At 36.7% G+C, this 17,836-nt stretch overlaps 1 protein-coding gene across 4 annotated transcripts in view; it reads right to left on the bottom strand.

The window, feature by feature from the left end:
* The window catches only part of LOC150106874 (proton-coupled zinc antiporter SLC30A2-like), a 185,963-nt gene that overhangs the window by 62,735 nt on the left and 105,392 nt on the right, over positions 1-17,836 (bottom strand). For all 4 annotated transcript variants that reach the window (XM_090393362.1, XM_090393364.1, XM_090393365.1 and 1 more), the window contains exons 4-5: positions 11,916-12,027; positions 2,183-2,329 (exon numbers count right to left, since the gene is read on the bottom strand). In XM_090393362.1, the coding sequence (XP_090249488.1) occupies positions 2,183-2,329; positions 11,916-12,027 (259 nt within the window). The remainder of the gene's footprint in view (positions 1-2,182; positions 2,330-11,915; positions 12,028-17,836) is intronic.

Below are 17,836 nucleotides of genomic sequence, written 5' to 3'. Positions count from 1 at the left end.
CATTAACTGTTGCTTCTACATCCTTGCATTCTTTCACTCCCTCAGTTTCCCTAGCTTTCGTTTCATTTCCATTTCTTTTATGTACACCATCTATCTTTTCAGTCAGTTTTGCATTCTTTTCATTAAGAATTCAAATTACAAAAAAATTATTATTATATATATTATATAAAAAAATTAAAAAATTACAGAATGAGGACTTGAGACATTTTTAATTATTTCAGAACACTTTGCTCAATGTGTATTAAGCTTTGAAGTATTTTACTGACATTAACTGTATTCATAAGCATGTCTACCAAATGACCACAATTCATGATAGTTAACTAGCATGCCAAAAGCAATTCTGTAATGAATAGCATTGCTGGCAACCATGTTAAAGGAGAAGCACTGGCCTCAATGCATTCATTGAATTTCATATGACTCCCTAAATCATTATATTTGGCATTAATATCCATTTTGTATATGTTGCAATATGCTTTACTATGAATATAATCATAATTGTTTTAACCAACTTTAAATGAATGATTTGTCAATTATGCTCTTCTAAACTTTTTTTTTTTTTTAACTTTTGATATTACAATGAAGTATAGAAAATCTAAATTTGCGACAGCATACACTGGATGTGCCATGTAAATTATAAAGAGAACTGGCATGATGACTGATTAGCGTGTACATATGCACCAATCAGTCAACCACATCATTCATCCATAATTAACATTTTTTAATGAAAAATTATAATTTGTGTTTTAATTTAAAAATATATAATATAAAAAAATACCATACTTCAAATTACTCATTGATAATTTATGGAAATTTATTCATTCTTCCAAAATAAAATTGTTATTATGTGGCACCTTCAGGGAGTCCAAAGACTATCGAGGGAGGGACCTACAGCTCTGTCTTCACCAACTTCAACTACAACAAACCGCAACTACACCAACACCATCTATCGAACACCACCACTAGTATTTTCACAGACAATCACAAACATCCATTTCCACAGCCTTTTGGCTGGAGAGAAGATACACTAACCACTCAGCCAACCAGGCTCTTCGAATGGAAAAAGTCGAAGTTCGATTCTCATCGTGACAGGAGGAATCTTTATACGGATTTTTTCAGATGAAAGCGAGTTATCAAATTTCATATGGAGGTAGGCATGCAAACAAATCAGACTTTCAGAACATACGCAATTTACAGACAAAAATGCTAGTGATGGTGGTGGGCAGTAGATGGCATTGATTTAGATGATGGTAGTAGAGGTTCAGTGTAGTGGTGGAGTGGGAGAGCTGTAGAGCAGGTGTCTTCCCTCTTCCCTCTCCAAGGAGTCTTCGGCTCCTTGGAGGTGTCATGAAATAATAATAATAAAAAAAAGGGCTAAACTCCATTAGATATTTTAAAGGAAAGCTATATTTTAAACTACCTGCTTGATTTTATAAGCTAAACAAAATTGAAATCTGCAAGATCTGGGAAAACAAGCTAAACTGGTCCTTGTCCTTACCAGGTCAATGACTTCATCTATATCTTTCCCATAACATTTTTTTTTCTGCTTACAATTCCTGTTTTCAATTTCCTTAGTCATCCAATATCTATCCTATTCATCCAGATATATAATTTACTACTGTTGTGAAATTCCCAACACCATTCAAAAAAGTCCGGCTGACTTTTAATTCTGTAAATTCCTTTTTCCTCAAGACCAGTACCTTCCAAGTCAAGACAATGTCCTGGTTGGTGAGAATGATCAAAGATAACAGCATAGGGACAATCAAATATTATGACCATACAGAAGACTTGATCCTTGTTGTTCTCACCACCACATACTGCCTAAGATAAATGGCCCTGAACACTTTCAGAAATTTACTGTGGCACTTCCACTCATAGGGGAAGACCTATAACTACAACTCATACAATACCTCTCACAATTCTCCTTGAAGCGACTCATTCAACTGATTTTGGCAATCCATTCACCTCTCCCAGCAAAAAAAAATCTGGTCTCATTCCAAACCACTTTCTTACACAACTTCCAAGGGGGGGGGGGAGTGGAAGGGGACACCTTGTTCTCTCCCCAGCCTTTCATATACTGGGAAAAAAAAAATCCTTATAAATCAGTTTTATAAAACTTAGAATTCAGTTCCTATTACAATGTTGTTTTCCATTAAGATACATTACATATTGCAAAGATACATACCTGCTCGGTACCAACCAAAACTCATTCTCTTCGTTGAAGGCCTTGAAGCTAAATAAAGAGCCATTAAACTAATCATAAAGCTTGCAAAATCTGTAAGTAAGTGTGCAGCATCTGTTGCAATAGCTAAACTCCGAGCTAACAATCCTCCTAGATAAAAAAAAAAATTAGAAAAAATTGATAAAAACAAAATACAATTCAAAAAACAATAGCAGGATGCAGCAGGCTATGCATATATTATATAGAATTCATTCAGGTAATAAGGCAAAAATAAGTCATATATAGTAATACAGTCCAAAAACAGAACTGATGAATTGCACATGCAGTTTGGTGTTTTTGTGTGTGCATGTACATGCTCTGATCCCTTTATTTTTACTGTGCAAAATTATTTCAAGACCTCCAAAGGCATTACTCGCTGCATGAATTCTTTCCATTTTACAAACAGCAATGCCTACCACACCTCCTTATTATTTACTTATTTAAATCTTATTTGGAAGACAGTGTAAAGCTATAAATATATTAGTATCAATACCACCATGAATGGACAAAGCATTAGATGATCCAAAACCCTGCCCCAAGACTAAACATAACTTTTCAAGCCACTTGAGTCCTCTGATAAGCATAATGGTGATCAACACTTTAGTTAGTTATTCACGTGACATTTTGATGTCATATGATCAACTCCCATACCTAATTGGGTTTTGGGAGTGAAAGCCTTCTGCTAGAAGTGGTAGGGTTGCAGATGGCCTTTCCACAAAGAGTTAGGACAATCGAACATCCATGCCCTTGGAGGGATTTGAACCCTCAGCCTCTTGGCTGAAGAGTGGATATGCTAACCATTCAGCCAACAGGCTGGCATCTCAACACTAGACAATGAAATTCATCTACCAACTAAAGAGATTCACAAATGTCCATACCTAAGATGGGATTCAAACTTACAACCTGTTAGTTGCAGAGCAGATACACTATTCACTCTATACAACCATGCCAAGGTCAGTTTTTACCCATCATCCTTCTCTGATGATGCAAAGAACACTTGCATCACATTCATTTATTAAGCCACCCCTCGCAAAGTTTACGATGACTTCTGGTTCTTCTGTTACCCACTGCCCTATGCAACAGCTTCTTTACAGCTACAGTATTTGATCAGTGCTTCTCACCAACTGAAGTTGGTCATATCTCCTCTTTTATCTGCCAAGCTCTGCAAGCTATATTTACTCTATTATTCTTATATTCACTCATCTGAATAGATTAGTTATTTCTCAATCTTGTGTAGTGTTTTTGTTGATTCTGTACATATTAAGGAGGCTAGATCTGTGCACAGTAATATTAATAGGATGGACAGAAGCATAAGCTAGCATAACTAAACTAATTATTATTATTATTATCCCAAGACCCCCCCATGGAGTCAAAGACTCATGAAGAAGGTCCTTTTGTCATACACACAGCCCATCATACCACAACTTAAACACTCAAATTCTCTGCAGACACCACTCTCAGGCAAGACATTCCAATCATTCACACCTCTGCATGCAAAAAACTTTCTCACATCCTCCATCCCTTCCAGGGATGACCTCTGGTTCTCCCCTGATCTCCCACCATTTTCTGTAAAACCTCTCCAACATTGATCCTATAACAACCCCCTTACTAACTTGTAGGTCTATCATATCACCTCTCTTCCTCCTATCCTCTAGACTCTGTAAATTGCATCTTCTCAACATTTCCTCATATTCCAGAGATCAGAAACTACCTTAGTTAGTTGCCTCTGTACCCTTTTCCAACATCTCTTTGTCCTTTTGAAAACCAGGTGAGCAAATCTGTGCACAGTAGTCCATGTGTAGCCTAATCAAAGCATTACACAATGGAACAAGAATCTCTTTACTCCTACAAGTCAGTGTCCTCAGCATCATTCCCAGAATTTACTGTTTTGTCCTCACAATTTTGTGAATGTGCCCCCTAAATTTCAGATCCTTATTCACTATCACCCCAAGATCTCTCATTTCTTCCGCCTCCAACAATATCCCCACCAAGAAAAAATTCTACATCCCATCTTTGATTCTCAAATTTTAAAGATTACATTTTGCAACACTGAACTCGCATAATAAATTGAGTTTAAATCCTTTATCCAAGTGTGTGCAAACAACGTTTGCGCCTGAAAGTATCTTCAGGACTGGGGCAAAGTGGTACAACACCAGGTAACTCCTTGCAAAGGTGGAGCACGCTACCAACACTCCTATCTCAGTATCTCACACAATGCAAAACACATCTCCTTGCGTTGTGTATAATGTTATGCATTAAGGGAGGGGCCACTACCCAGACTAGTTTCGACCTTTATTGAGGTCTCTTCAGTGGGAGCCAGGCCCAAGTGGAGATACCAAGGCAGAAGCATTAGCAAGGTCATCTCCTCCTATAGGAGTTGCCAGACGGTGTGCCACCTTTTTATTAAATTACTCTGGATTTAGAGAAAGATGTCAAAAGTTTATTTTTCACTTGGTCAGACTATACTAAATTTAGTTTAAATCCTTTATCCAAGTGTGTGCAAACAAAGCTTGCGCCTGAAAGTATCTTCAGGAGATGTGTTTTGCATTGTGGGAAATACTGAGATAGGAGTGTTGGTAGCTTGCTCCACCTTTGCAAGGAGTCGCCCGGTGTTGTACCACTTTGCCCCAGTCCTGAAGATACTTTCAGGCACAAACTTTGTTTGCACACACTTGGATAAAGGATTTAAACTAAATTTATTATAGTCTGACCAAGTGAAAAATAAACTTTCAACATTGAACTCTTATCTCCATTCCCATTCACCCAATTTATTCACGTCTTCTTGTAAGGGCAAAAGATCTTATCTCCTCTTCATAGTTTGTCCTAGCTTTGCATCATCTTCAAACAAATGAATATACCCATCCAAATCTTTGCCAATATCATTAACACATGGGTTAAACATCAATGGCCCTAAAACAGACCCTGCAGGCACACCGCTAGCGACTTTCTTCTTCCAGGATATTGCTTCCCCATATACAACTTGGCTGTAATGAAATACTTCCATAATTATCATAGAATTTTTGCTCTAGTATCAAAACATCTTCAGTATGAATTTTAAATTAAACAGGCAGACCTAAATGAAAATGTGAGGAACATGTAAATAGCAGAATAGTATTTTCCAAAATATGTTAAGGTCTTTACATATTAAAACCAGATAAGTATTAAAAACAGAATAACTTACATGATAAAATTATCATGCAACTTATTCCATTATTTAATTACATTCTTATCCCAGTGGTCAGTATCCTTGATATGGCAGCAATAATCTTCATGACTTTTACAACTGTCGCACAGTATTCACTCAACTTCCTGATAAACACCTTCCTGATGTTTGTTTATTTATTTGTTTATTTAGCGCCTCCGTAGCATAATTGGAAGAACGACAGTATGTTGCACCCTTCGATTAGAAAAGGCCTAAGTTCGATTCTAGTCATGACTGGAAGAATCTTTATATAGACTTTTTCAATCTAAGGTGAGTTAGTCGATCTCATACAGAGGTAGCAGGGTTTTTTCTCCTGGAAACTAAGGTTTTTCATCCCGCATACATTCAAATTGGCCCTTCAGAACACACGCAATTTACAGACAAAAAAATACTAGCTGTTGTGGTGGTAGTAGTGGTGGTGGTAGTGGTCAGTAGATGGCACTGATGTTGACGATTGGTAGTAGAGGTTTGGTTAGTGGTGGAGACGGAGAGTTGTACAATAGGTGTCCTCCTGCGATCAGTCTTTAGATTCCTTGGAGGTGTCACGAATAATAATAATCATCTCTTAACATTCTTACAGAATGTCTCCTCATGACTCTTTACTTATTTTTATCATTACAACTCTTATTTTTCTTCATATTTTCTCTAAGAAGAACCTCCTTAGCTCAGTCAGTTTCAATGATGCACTTTGGATAGAAAGATCTGAGTTAGCCAGTCTCATACAAAGGTGGCAAAGTTTTTATCTCTAGGAAATTGGTTTTTCATTCTACAAAACATTCAAACCAGCCAGAAGAATACATGCACTATACAGGACACTATGGAAATAAGGATTTACCACCCTATTTGGTTAGATTTAGTTTTGAATTCCTGTGTGGAATATTGTGGATCTAAGCATATGCATAAAACAAGAAAGATACTCTAAGAGAACCTGCAGACTTTCTTGGTAAAACTTTTGATGTGCTTTCTTCTTTTACTTACTGGACTAATTCTAACTTCTTGCATACAACATGTTATTCCAGTTTTTCTATCCTTGCAAAAAAAACTTCACATTACTCCCTAGCAGAATCAGTTTTCTTCAGAATTTGCCACAGATTGAATTCTTGATTTCCAACTTTCTTTATTTTATTGAATAAAACAGTACAGTCTACAGTTCACATGTAAAAGCTGCTCAACTTTTAATTCTTTTTAAACATTATTATTATTAATACCCAAGACCCCATGAAGTCAAAGACTCATCTAGGAGGTCCTTTTATTATACACAGAGCTCATCATACCATGCTTTAAACACACTCAAATTCTCTGCAGACACCACACTCTCAGAAAAGGCATTCCAATCATTCACTACTCTGCATGAAAAAAACCCGTTTCTCACTTCCCTACTCACACCCTCTTTATACAGTTTCCAGGGATGATCTCTAGTTCTCCTGATCTCCCATTATTTTCTGTAGACCCTCTCCAGCATTGATCCTATAACAATCCCTTAATAACTTGTAGGTCTCTATCATATCTCCCCTCTTCCTACTGTCCAACACTCTGCAAGTTGCATCTTCTCAATCTTTCCTCATACTCTACATTCCAGAGGTTAGAAACTACCTTAGTTGCCTCTGAATCCTTTCCAACATCTCTTCATCCTTCTGAAAACCAGGTGACCAAATCTGGGCACAATAGTCCATGTGTGGCCTAATCAAAGCCTTATACAATGGAACAAGAATCTCCCTACTTCTACAAGTTAGTGTCTTCTGCAATATTCCCAGAAGCCTTTGTGTTTACAATAAATTTAGTTTAATCTTTTATCCAAGTGTGAGCAAACAAAGTTTGCACCTGAAAGTATCTTCAGGACTGGGATAAGGTAGTATAACACCAGGCAACTCATTGCAGAAGTGGAGCAAGCTAACATCACTCCTATCTCAGTATCTCCCAAAATGCAAAACACATCTCCTTGCAGATATGTATAATGTTATGCATTAAGGGGAGGGCCATTACCCAGACTACATTACCCACTGAAGAGACCTTTATTGAGGTCTCTTCAGTGGGGGCCAGGCCCAGACATGGAGATACCAGGCAGAAGCAATAGCAAAGTCATCTCATCTCCTATAGGAGGTATGCTTCTGCCTGGCTCCCACTCAAGAGACCTCAATAAAGGTCTAAACTAGTCTGGGTAGTGGCCCTCCCCTTAATGCATAACATTATACATATCTGCAAGGAGATGCGTTTTGCATTTTGGGAGATACTGAGATAGGAGTGATGTTAGCTTGCTCCACCTTTGCAACGAGTTTCCCGGTGTTGTACTACCTTATCCCAATCCTGAAGATACATTCAGGCACAAACTTTGTTTGCTCACACTTGGATAAAGGATTAAACTAAATTTATTATAGTCAACCAAGTGAAAAATAAACTTTCAACTTCAAAAGTCTTTGTGTTGTCTTCACAATTTTGGCTATGTGTCCCATAAATTTCAGATCCTTATCCACTATCACCCCCAGATCTCGTTTCCTCCACCTCCGACAATATATCCCCACCAAGCATAAATTCTGCATCCCATTTTTGTTTCCAAATTTTAAAACCTTACATTTTGCAACATTGAACTCTCATCCCCAATCCCAATCATTCAATTTATTCAAGTCTTCTTCTTGTAAGGCCATAAGATCTTCTCTACTCTTCATGGTTCATCCCAACTTTGCATCATCTGCAAACAAATGAATATCATTAATATACAAGTTAAACAGCAATGGCCCTAAAACAGACCCCTGAGACACACCACTAGTAACTTTTCTTTTCCTGGATATCGCTCCCCCATACACAACTTGTTTATATCTATCAGATAGCCAGTCTCCAAAAACCCCATCCACTCTAGTTTGACTATCAACTTATCATGCGGTAATCTATTAAAAGCCTTTGTGAAATCTATGTATATTACTGTGTATCCTTCTCCTCTGTCCATGGAAGCAGTCACCTTATTGTAATAAGTAAGTAGATTACTAAAACCTGACGTCCCTTTAGTAAATCCATGCTGTCCATGAAAGATAATACCACTGTTGTCAACCCAATTCTGGATTCTAGTTCTCACAAGCTTCTCCAACAACTTAACTACAATACCTGACATACAGATAGGCCTATAGTTTGATGCTCGAGTTCTAATGTTGATGCTTGAGTTATCTTTTTAACTTCAAAATGTTATTTTTATTCTGATGAAATTGGAAGTGAGCATCACTTAGTTTTAAAGTCCTCTGTATATTATTGTATCCTGAACCAGCATAAAGTTGTTACTATTAACAATAATGGTCAGTGTGACTTTTGCATGAATTTCTTTCCATGTGAATTTGTGCATATCTATGTTGAAACAATGCTAATGATAACTAACCCACATCCTAAACAGAACTCTAACAGGCACTTACTATTATTAATAGCTTTGCCCTTTACTCCATTTCTTCCTTAGCAGAACCTTCTGTGGGACTACAGGCAAATAAGTATCAATTCTCCACTTTGAAATTTGCCCACTGAACTACTTGAAATTACATGCCAATCAGGTATCCCATATTTGGTGTTGAATATGCTATTGCTACTTCTTCCTTACCCTACATCAATGTCAACCAGATATAACACTATATATTATTTAGCAGGATCTCACCTGGTTGTATTCTTTATCTCAATAATAATAAATTATATCTATGTGGTGCTTTTCTAGTTCTGCCAGTTCGAATCCTATTCCACTGATGTTTTTTATGTTGATGGTGCCCATCTTCAATTCTGCTGATGCTAAAAAGTCAGCTACTTGAGCAGATTCACTGTTTACCCTTCCCTGATGAAAATCATAGGGCTTTGGCTTCATTTAACTGACTGAAGCCCCAGCTAGAATGAAAGTTTATGTTGTCCATTATGTCTGTTCCTGATTTAAGTTAGAATAAACAATTTAGTCAGTTAAGTCCCAAACTGTCAATCCATTCTCATTTGGTCAATCCACCAGACAGCTATTAAGGAGATCGGTACCGTCGACAGGGTGTAGCATAGAGGCAGCCTGCCTCACGGCATGGCTTAATAAGGGAGCTCGTTCGGCCATACTGTGGTAGCCGCTGTTGCAACGCTAACAATTCCTGTTAGCATAGCAAGTGCAGAAAGAAGTTCTTCCAAGCTTAAACTGATTAAAAATTATTTGCGAACAGCAATGACCCAAGAAAGATTGGTTGGTCTAGCAACTATATCGATAGAGGCAGACATAGCTTATAATTTAAATTTAGAAGAGCTTATAAACAGTTTTGCGATATTCCCGTAGAGCAAACATTAATATTATTATGTAATCATTTTGCATTAATGTTTCTCTTGTAATAAAAACAAAATAGTAATTGGAGATTTTCTTATATTTTTGTCTTATAATCCATCAAGGGTGATATTTAATTGTTTGCCTCAGAGCGCGATCTAATCTGGAGACAGCCGCGAAGGAGATGCATCATATGAAGGAGAGGATCATTAGGTCAGAAGCCTTAATCTTTTTGCCACATTATTTATGAGAACTAGGAAAAGTTAAAGTAAATGGAAGTGAAACTGTGTAAAGAGGTTATTATTATTATTATTATTACCACGGGCTACTCCAGGAGTCCTTAGACTCATCGAGGGAGGCCCTAAACATCATGTTCACACAGCTGTTCAACATTCTCACAGTATCTATCATACCTTGCCTTGAACTCGCTTCACTGTCATAGCACCCACAACAGACTCTGGCAGCTTATTCCACTCATTTACCACTCTAAAAGTAAAGAACCCAGCTCTAACACCCCTGCTAACCACGCTCTTGCCCAGCTTCCATGGGTGTCCCCTAGTTCTCCCACCACCAGTCCTGATCTCAAAAATATCATCTGAATTAATCCTATAGAATCCTTTTAGCAATTTGAATGTCTCAATCATATCTCCCCTTTTTCGCCTATCAACTAGTTTCTGCAACCCACAAATCTTCAACCTGTTCTCATATGGTGCATTCCATAGACCTGCTATCATCTTAGTCACTCGCCTCTGGATCCTCTCAACCTCCTCCCCATCAAGAAGGAACCGAGGTGACCAAATCTGGGCACAGTAGTCGAGATGAGGTCTTATCAGGGCTCGGTACAGAGGTACAATAACTTGTTTTTCTCTGCTCGTCAAGGTATTTTTCATCAACCAAGTGAGTTGATGAGCTGATTTAGCTACTTTCGCAATGTGCCCCCTAAACTTCATCTCCCTATCCACCAACACTCCCAAGTCCCTGGCCTCATCAATCTCTTGGAGTACAGTTCCGCCAATGTGGTATACTGCTGCTAATCTTTCCACTCCGAAATGCATAACCTTACATTTTGTCACATTAAATTGACATCCATTCTCCTTAGTCCAGAACTCCAATCTATCTAAGTCATCTTGCAAGACTTTGACATCTTCTGCATTCACTATCGCCCTACCCAACTTTGCATCATCAGCGAACAAATGAACTGTCCCACTTAGACCATTCCCTATATCGTTAATGAACAGATTAAACAGCAGTGGTCCAAGAACAGAACCCTGTGGCACACCACTAGTCACAGGCTGTTTTTTGGACTCTACTCCTGAATAAACTACTCTTTGATATCTCTCCATCAACCACCCAGAGTTATGAGCCAGAGTAAATTATAAAAAGGGATTCAAGAATTTTAGCGATTTCTGGCATGGAATTTAAATTTGACAAATGCACATTAGCCACTGTTTATGGAAGGAATCATGCAGATGTAGTCTGAATAGTTGAAGGAGACAATAGTTACTATAGGCAACAGTTGAGGTTCCATTAAAAACAGTTCATGTTTTGATGCATGCACATGATACATATCATTAATGTTTATAGTAAGGCCATAAATTTTGTGGAAGTGGAAGCCCCCCCCACCCCCATAGGATTTGTTCTTTGAAGTTTTTTTGGATGCAGTTTGATTTTTTTTGTGAAAACGTTTTAGTGAACTGCAGTGGTACTATTATTTTTGTTCATATCTTTCATGGGTGGCTCTGTTCTGCAAGTTTTTGACATGCAGTTAAGAGTTAAGAATAAATTTCACACAGGAAACACCTTGTCTTCTGTGCATACATGATCTCAACAGTGCTAAATTCTGACATAAGAGAAAATCTTGTAAAATAACATAACTGCATCTCATTGCATTAAGTTGAATCTACCATAATAAATAAATTTATGATAGCCTGGTTGGCTGAGTGGATAGTATCTTCATTCTCCAACCAAAAGATCACAGGTATGGCTGTCCATGCCCGACCTTGGGCACAGACATTTTGTGAATGTATTCTCAAGGTACACGGTGAAGCTTGTAATCCAGTGCGAGACCACTATCCCTGCTTATTAGATGCCAAGTCACTTATAAAAAGTTCTGAATTTGGTTTCTGGAGCAAAGTTTCCAGATTGCACATAAAAAAAAAATAATACAAAAAGAACAAAAACCATACTGCCATGTATGAAAGTTTAAATTTACACAGTGTAAAGTCAAAATTCATACTTACCCACTGCTTCTCCTATCATAAAAAGAAGACAGAGGACACTGGCAAAAATAAGCCTCCGCCGGGCTTGCTTATCAACCCCGTTTTCTCTTTGACTGTGACAATGAGATGAACTCTGAAAAAAGAAGATTGTAAAATAAATTATCAAACCTTGGAGTCAAAAAACTCACTGTGAGAGTACACACATACACACACAAAGAGAGAGAGAGAGCTTGGCAATACCTATGAGAGCCAACCTTTAATCTAACACGCTACTATCCAATCCCATCATTCCATTATTAGTTTGTCGTTTGACAAACTAAGGCCCTTGTAAAATCTAAAAATGCCAATGTGGCTAGGTCAATGTATTTGTCACCTTCTTATAATACTGCTAAAACATTATCTTCATTCAGCAAACCCATGCTGTCCAAAGAGAATGCTGCTGCTATCGACTCAATTCTGAATCTTGGACCTCACTAACTACAACTCCAGACAAATGGCAGATTGCCCTCTTTCCACTCCTTTGGAAGTTGTCCTAATCTTAGACTTGTCAAAAAAAGTACATGAAAACCATTATCAACTCCCTGTAACATTCCCAAAACACACAGCAATATTAGCATCAAGTTTAATTTAATTCAAGTTTAATTCCTCATATACCTCTTGCTTTCTTGACATCAGTGATGCCCACCCCTCCTCCATTCAAGTTTCACACAATTTATACATAAAAAAGAAAACATCCACATATCAAATTCTGAAAGATTTGCAATATTTGGGAAAATTATTTCTCAAAGAGTAACAACCATATCTTCAGGTCCCTCTTAACAAGTTTGAGCACCCTGGGCTAAAAAAATTTGGCCCCTTAATCACAATGGACCAAGCAATAATTAAATAATACATAATTAAGTAACTTTCATTGCAAAAAATTTATTTTAAAATATATCGACATTGCACATTTTTATTTAATTCGACAATATTTATAATATAAAGGTAGTTTATTTGTATTTATAAAAATGCACACAACAGAAAAAAAGCTACTCAGTTCTTAAGTACCCTTGGATCAATGGCACCCCTGGGCTATAGCCCATTTAGCCCGATGATAAGGAGACCCTGCATATCTTATTAACATTAGAATTCCATTGTCTAAACTCATTACAGAAGTCCCTCCACTGCTACAAGACTAAACAATGTCTGAAGCTCATTTAACATTTCTACACTTACCACTCTCTCAGACAATACATTCCACTCACCAACCACCTGTCACGAAAAAGAATCCTTTTCATACCTTCCTCATACCTTCCTTATACAGCTTCCAGGGATGGCCTTTTGTTTCACCCTCCTCCATTCTCATGAGACATTGGGGGCATAACCCCCAATTAATGGTAGTTCCTCGATCTGTCTTAATATCCCACATTTCAGGCTTAAGTCTATCTTCTCAAATGTGGGATATCAAGACAAACTCACAAGATGTCCTGATTGCCTTTGAAAACCAGGTGATTAGATCTGTGTAATGTGGCCTAATCAAGGCCTTAATACAATGGAACATTAACCACTTTCCTCCTATTTATCAAGATTCTTCTCACTGCCATAATCTGTTGATGTCCTCAGAATTTTAGCAAATGTGCAATAAACTTCATCCACTTTGAGATAAATCTCTCAAATCTATCTCCTTCAAAATTTCTCCACTACCTGTATATGCTTCATCCACTTTTCATCTACAAAAAATTGCAAAACTTTACAATTGTATGCACCAATCACTTGCCCACTTAGACCCCCCCCCCTTGTAATGCCATACATAATGTCTACTCTACACCTACTTCTCCCAAACTTTGCATTATCTTTAAGTCTAGTTCAGCCTGTCCTAATATCATTGACATTCAACTTGACAATTATGGTCCAAAATAGTTCCCCATAGCACACCACTTGTGATACGACAGCCAATTGCCTATTATCTATCTCCCATCTAACCCAGTTTAGTTACCAATTTGTGTGGCAATCCATCAAAGGTCTCTACAAAATCTAAATCTATGCATCTTTCTATAATGCATTTGTCACCTTGCAGTACATATGAAGACTGCTAAAACACTATCTTTGACTATTAGAAAATACTGCTATATCAACCCAATTTTGGATCCTAGCCCTCACCAGCTATTCAAGATCTTAATAGGTTGTATCTATAACTCACAGACTGTCTTATCACTCCCCCCCTTCACTCCTCTTTGTAAAATGGAACAATTTAACCAGTGGTGGCCAATGAAATTTTAAGTGGGGGGGGGGGGGGGTGCTGCATATACAAAAAAAAAACTTTTTTTTCCCCTAATCAGTAACGAATTTATTAATAAATAAATTTACATATTAAAAATTGCTTTATTAAAAATATTTCATCCTCACCACGAACAAACACCAATAATAAAAGTTTCGTATCAATAGCAATGACAAGCGCAAACGAATATCAGCGTTAGATCGCAGTGCATTTGTTTCGTGTAACAATAATTGAAAAAATAATTCTTTTCATATTTTCAACAGTGACACTCTTTATAATTCAGCCTTGTATCTATAATAAATAAATAAATTATATGTTATTTAACAAAATAAAATTTACAAGAAATAGTTCACCACGAACACGCACCAATAATAAATGTTTCATATCTCACAGAAATAATGTGTGGAATCATATGATACACTGCCCAAACAGCAGTGTATCGTATGATGTAACGTGCAAGCACAAATGAATATCGGCGTTAGATCGCAGTGCATTTGTTTCGTGTAACGATAATTGAAAAAATAAGTCTTTTCATATTTTCAACAGTGACACTAGTCATAATTCAGCCTTGTATCTATAATAAATAATTATATGTTATTTTAACAAAATAAAATAAGATTTACAAAAAATAGTTCACCACACACACGCACCAATAATAAATGTTTCATATCTCACAGAAATAACGTGCATAAGCATACTAAAGATACACTGCCGTTTGAGCAGTGTGGGAATGACATAACGTACAATGACAAGCACAAACAAATATCGGAGTTAGATCGCAGTGCATTTGTTTCTTAATCTAAAGCATTAATCAATCAATTCCAATTATTAACTATTCAATCAATGTCTAAACAAACTGTAACCTTTAACATGTTGTATTGTATTTATATAATGTTGTAAGCATTGTTATTATTTATAAACACAAACAAAATTTAATTTTTTCATTTTTTCCTTGGGGTGCTGCAGTGTCACAGTGCTTATGTATGGGTCACCACTGAATTTAACCCTCCTGCCACTTTCTTTGGAATCATTTCACCCTCTTGCCGCCTATTGTCAGACTTGTTTAACAAGTATACCAAGACTGCTATTAACTGTCTGAAATATTTCCTTAAGATTGGCAGTGATTGGTCCTGCTATCTTTATTAACATCAAATTTTACTTAATTCCTATCTCCTGCTCACCACCAATCCATCCTTCTCTCATATCCTTTAAATACTCCTTATTATGTAATAATTATCAAGATGAAATATCTTGATTAACTGTTTATTGACTCATCATAATCAACAAGGGCTTTCTTCAGTCCATTGTTGGAAGAAGCATAGAGGTTAGTCCATTTTAACTGGTCTTGTGCATCTCCCCACCATAAATGTCCATAACATCGTCTCATCGCCCCATCTTATCCATTACTTATTGAATACCTCAACTATATCATCTACCAATTTCATCTAACACCATTCTCTTAACTTAATGTGCAAAATTATTCTTACCTGCATTTGAGAAAGGTTCACCAGAAGTATTTGAAATAAGGTTCAGGAGATTTTGGCATTGGTTAGCACAACTTTGCCAAAAGTTACAGGCATTAATGAGACATGGTTGACAGAGGATGATATGGTCATAGGGATATAGTGTCTTCAGAGAGGAGAGAAGGAACAGGATGGGGGGGGGGGGTGCTAATGATAGAAGAGGAATTAAATCCGAAAAGAGTAGAAGTACATCAGGATTCAAAGGGCAGTTCATTTGAACTATTTGGTGTGAGACAGAAGCCAACAAGTCCCTGTGTAATGGCTGGGAAATAAGAATAGCTCCACTGTAGCCCATGCATGTCGTACAAGGCGACTAAAATGGGTACCCAGAGCTGAGTCACCCCATCTCTGGGGGTCATAAAAAACTTATGAAATCTAAAGAAATAACTGCTGGATGGACTAAATGGTGACAAAATGGTAAATGTCTTAAGGATTTGAAAATTGGATCATAGAATGTACTTTCTCTTTACCAATCTGGAGCTTTAAAATGCTGCTGGAGCAACTGGATAAATACAGGATACTTGTTACGGTTATACAAGAAATGAGATGGACAGGAGAGGAGAAAATGGAAAAGAAAAATCATATTGTTTTATAGCTGCCAAAAGAAAGATCACATGTTTGAAACAAGTTTCATTGTAAACAAGAGGATAAAACATTATCATGGACTTCAAAGCAAATTCACCTTGAATGTGTAGGTTACGAATTAAAGGACAGTTTTTTTTTTTTTTTTTTTTTTAACTATAGCATGTACATAACTACATTATGTACATGCTCCAACTGAAGAAAAGAATGATACTGAAAAAAAGTTGTTTTATGAATTAGATAAGATCTATAGGGAATGCCCAAAGAGGGATGTAAATATTATTTTAGGTGATTTAAATGCTAAGATAGGCAAAGAGGATACACACAGGCCAACCATTTTGAAATAGTTTACATAATGACACTAATGATAATGGGACTAGATTTATCAACTTTGCTTCTTCAAGAAATAGTTATTGGTAATGCAGTGTTTAATCAAAGATATTCATAAAATGACCTGGAAGTCTCCTGATGGAGGCACCAAATTGATCATCTTTTAACAGATGCAAAACATCTATCCAATTTGATGGAACCTACAGAGGAGCAAATATGGATTCTGATCACTATTTGATTATATCAAAGATTAGAAGCAGAATCTCTAATGCAAGGAAGATATATGGGTCCCATACTAGAAAGTTTAACAAGGAAGGACTGAAGGAATTAGGGATGTCATAGTGACAACAGCAGACATAGTATTAGGAAAAGTCAGTAGAGTTAAGTATAACCATTGGTTTGATGCAGAATGTGAACATGTGACTGTACCAAAAAATGAGGCATATAAACAAATGCAGTAAAGAAACCACACTCTTAAAGCTGTGGAGGAATATCGTTTGGATAGAAAAGAAGAAAAAAGAGTGCATTAGAGTAGAAAGAAGAAATGCCATGAGGATGAACTTAAGGAATTGGAACATCTCAGAAGTATGAATGAAAGCAGATCTTTCTATCAAAAGTTACATAATAGTAAAAAATTCCAACCTAGAACAATGTTATGTAGGGATAAGGAGGATATAATTTTGAGTAGGAATGAAATAATACTAGGAAGATGGGCAGAGCATTTCAATGAACTATTGAATTCAAATATATCTGATCAATTAGATCAGTGATTCTTAACCGGTGGGTCGTAGCCCCCTAGGGGGCCGTAGAAAAGTTATAGAATGTTTCTTGTTTTTAAAATTTTGAAATTTCTTAAAAATTATTTGTTGCTCCTTATTTTACTTTGTTTCAAAATTGTATCATTTTGTATTAATAATCTGAATTGTGCAGTTTAATGCAGTAGTTTCTTTTGTGGTGGCACCACAAGTCAACTTTTCGCTGCTGGCAACACTGCAAGTCGTGACATCTGCCTACTGGACGTGTGAACGTGATAGAAGAGATTCTCTGAAGTTTTTAATAATACTAGTATAAATGCATAGAACTAAACGTTATTAAGTGCTACTTGAGTGCAATTACATTTCGAAACTTGAATGTCGAAACTGTAATTACATTTCGAAAGTGTTGAAACTTCGAAACTGCAATTACATTTCGAAAGTGCTGTAATACTGATTTGTTATTTCTTAAAATTTACCCCTTGATAAAATGAGCAA

The sequence above is a fragment of the Typopeltis vanoorti genome, chromosome 5 (assembly GCF_054136105.1).
Source record: "Typopeltis vanoorti isolate ZY-2024b chromosome 5, IOZ_Tvanoo_1.0, whole genome shotgun sequence".
NCBI lineage: Eukaryota > Metazoa > Arthropoda > Arachnida > Uropygi > Thelyphonidae > Typopeltis > Typopeltis vanoorti.
Note: the sequence above shows the minus strand (reverse complement) of the source record. Positions and strands in the feature narration are given on the sequence as shown.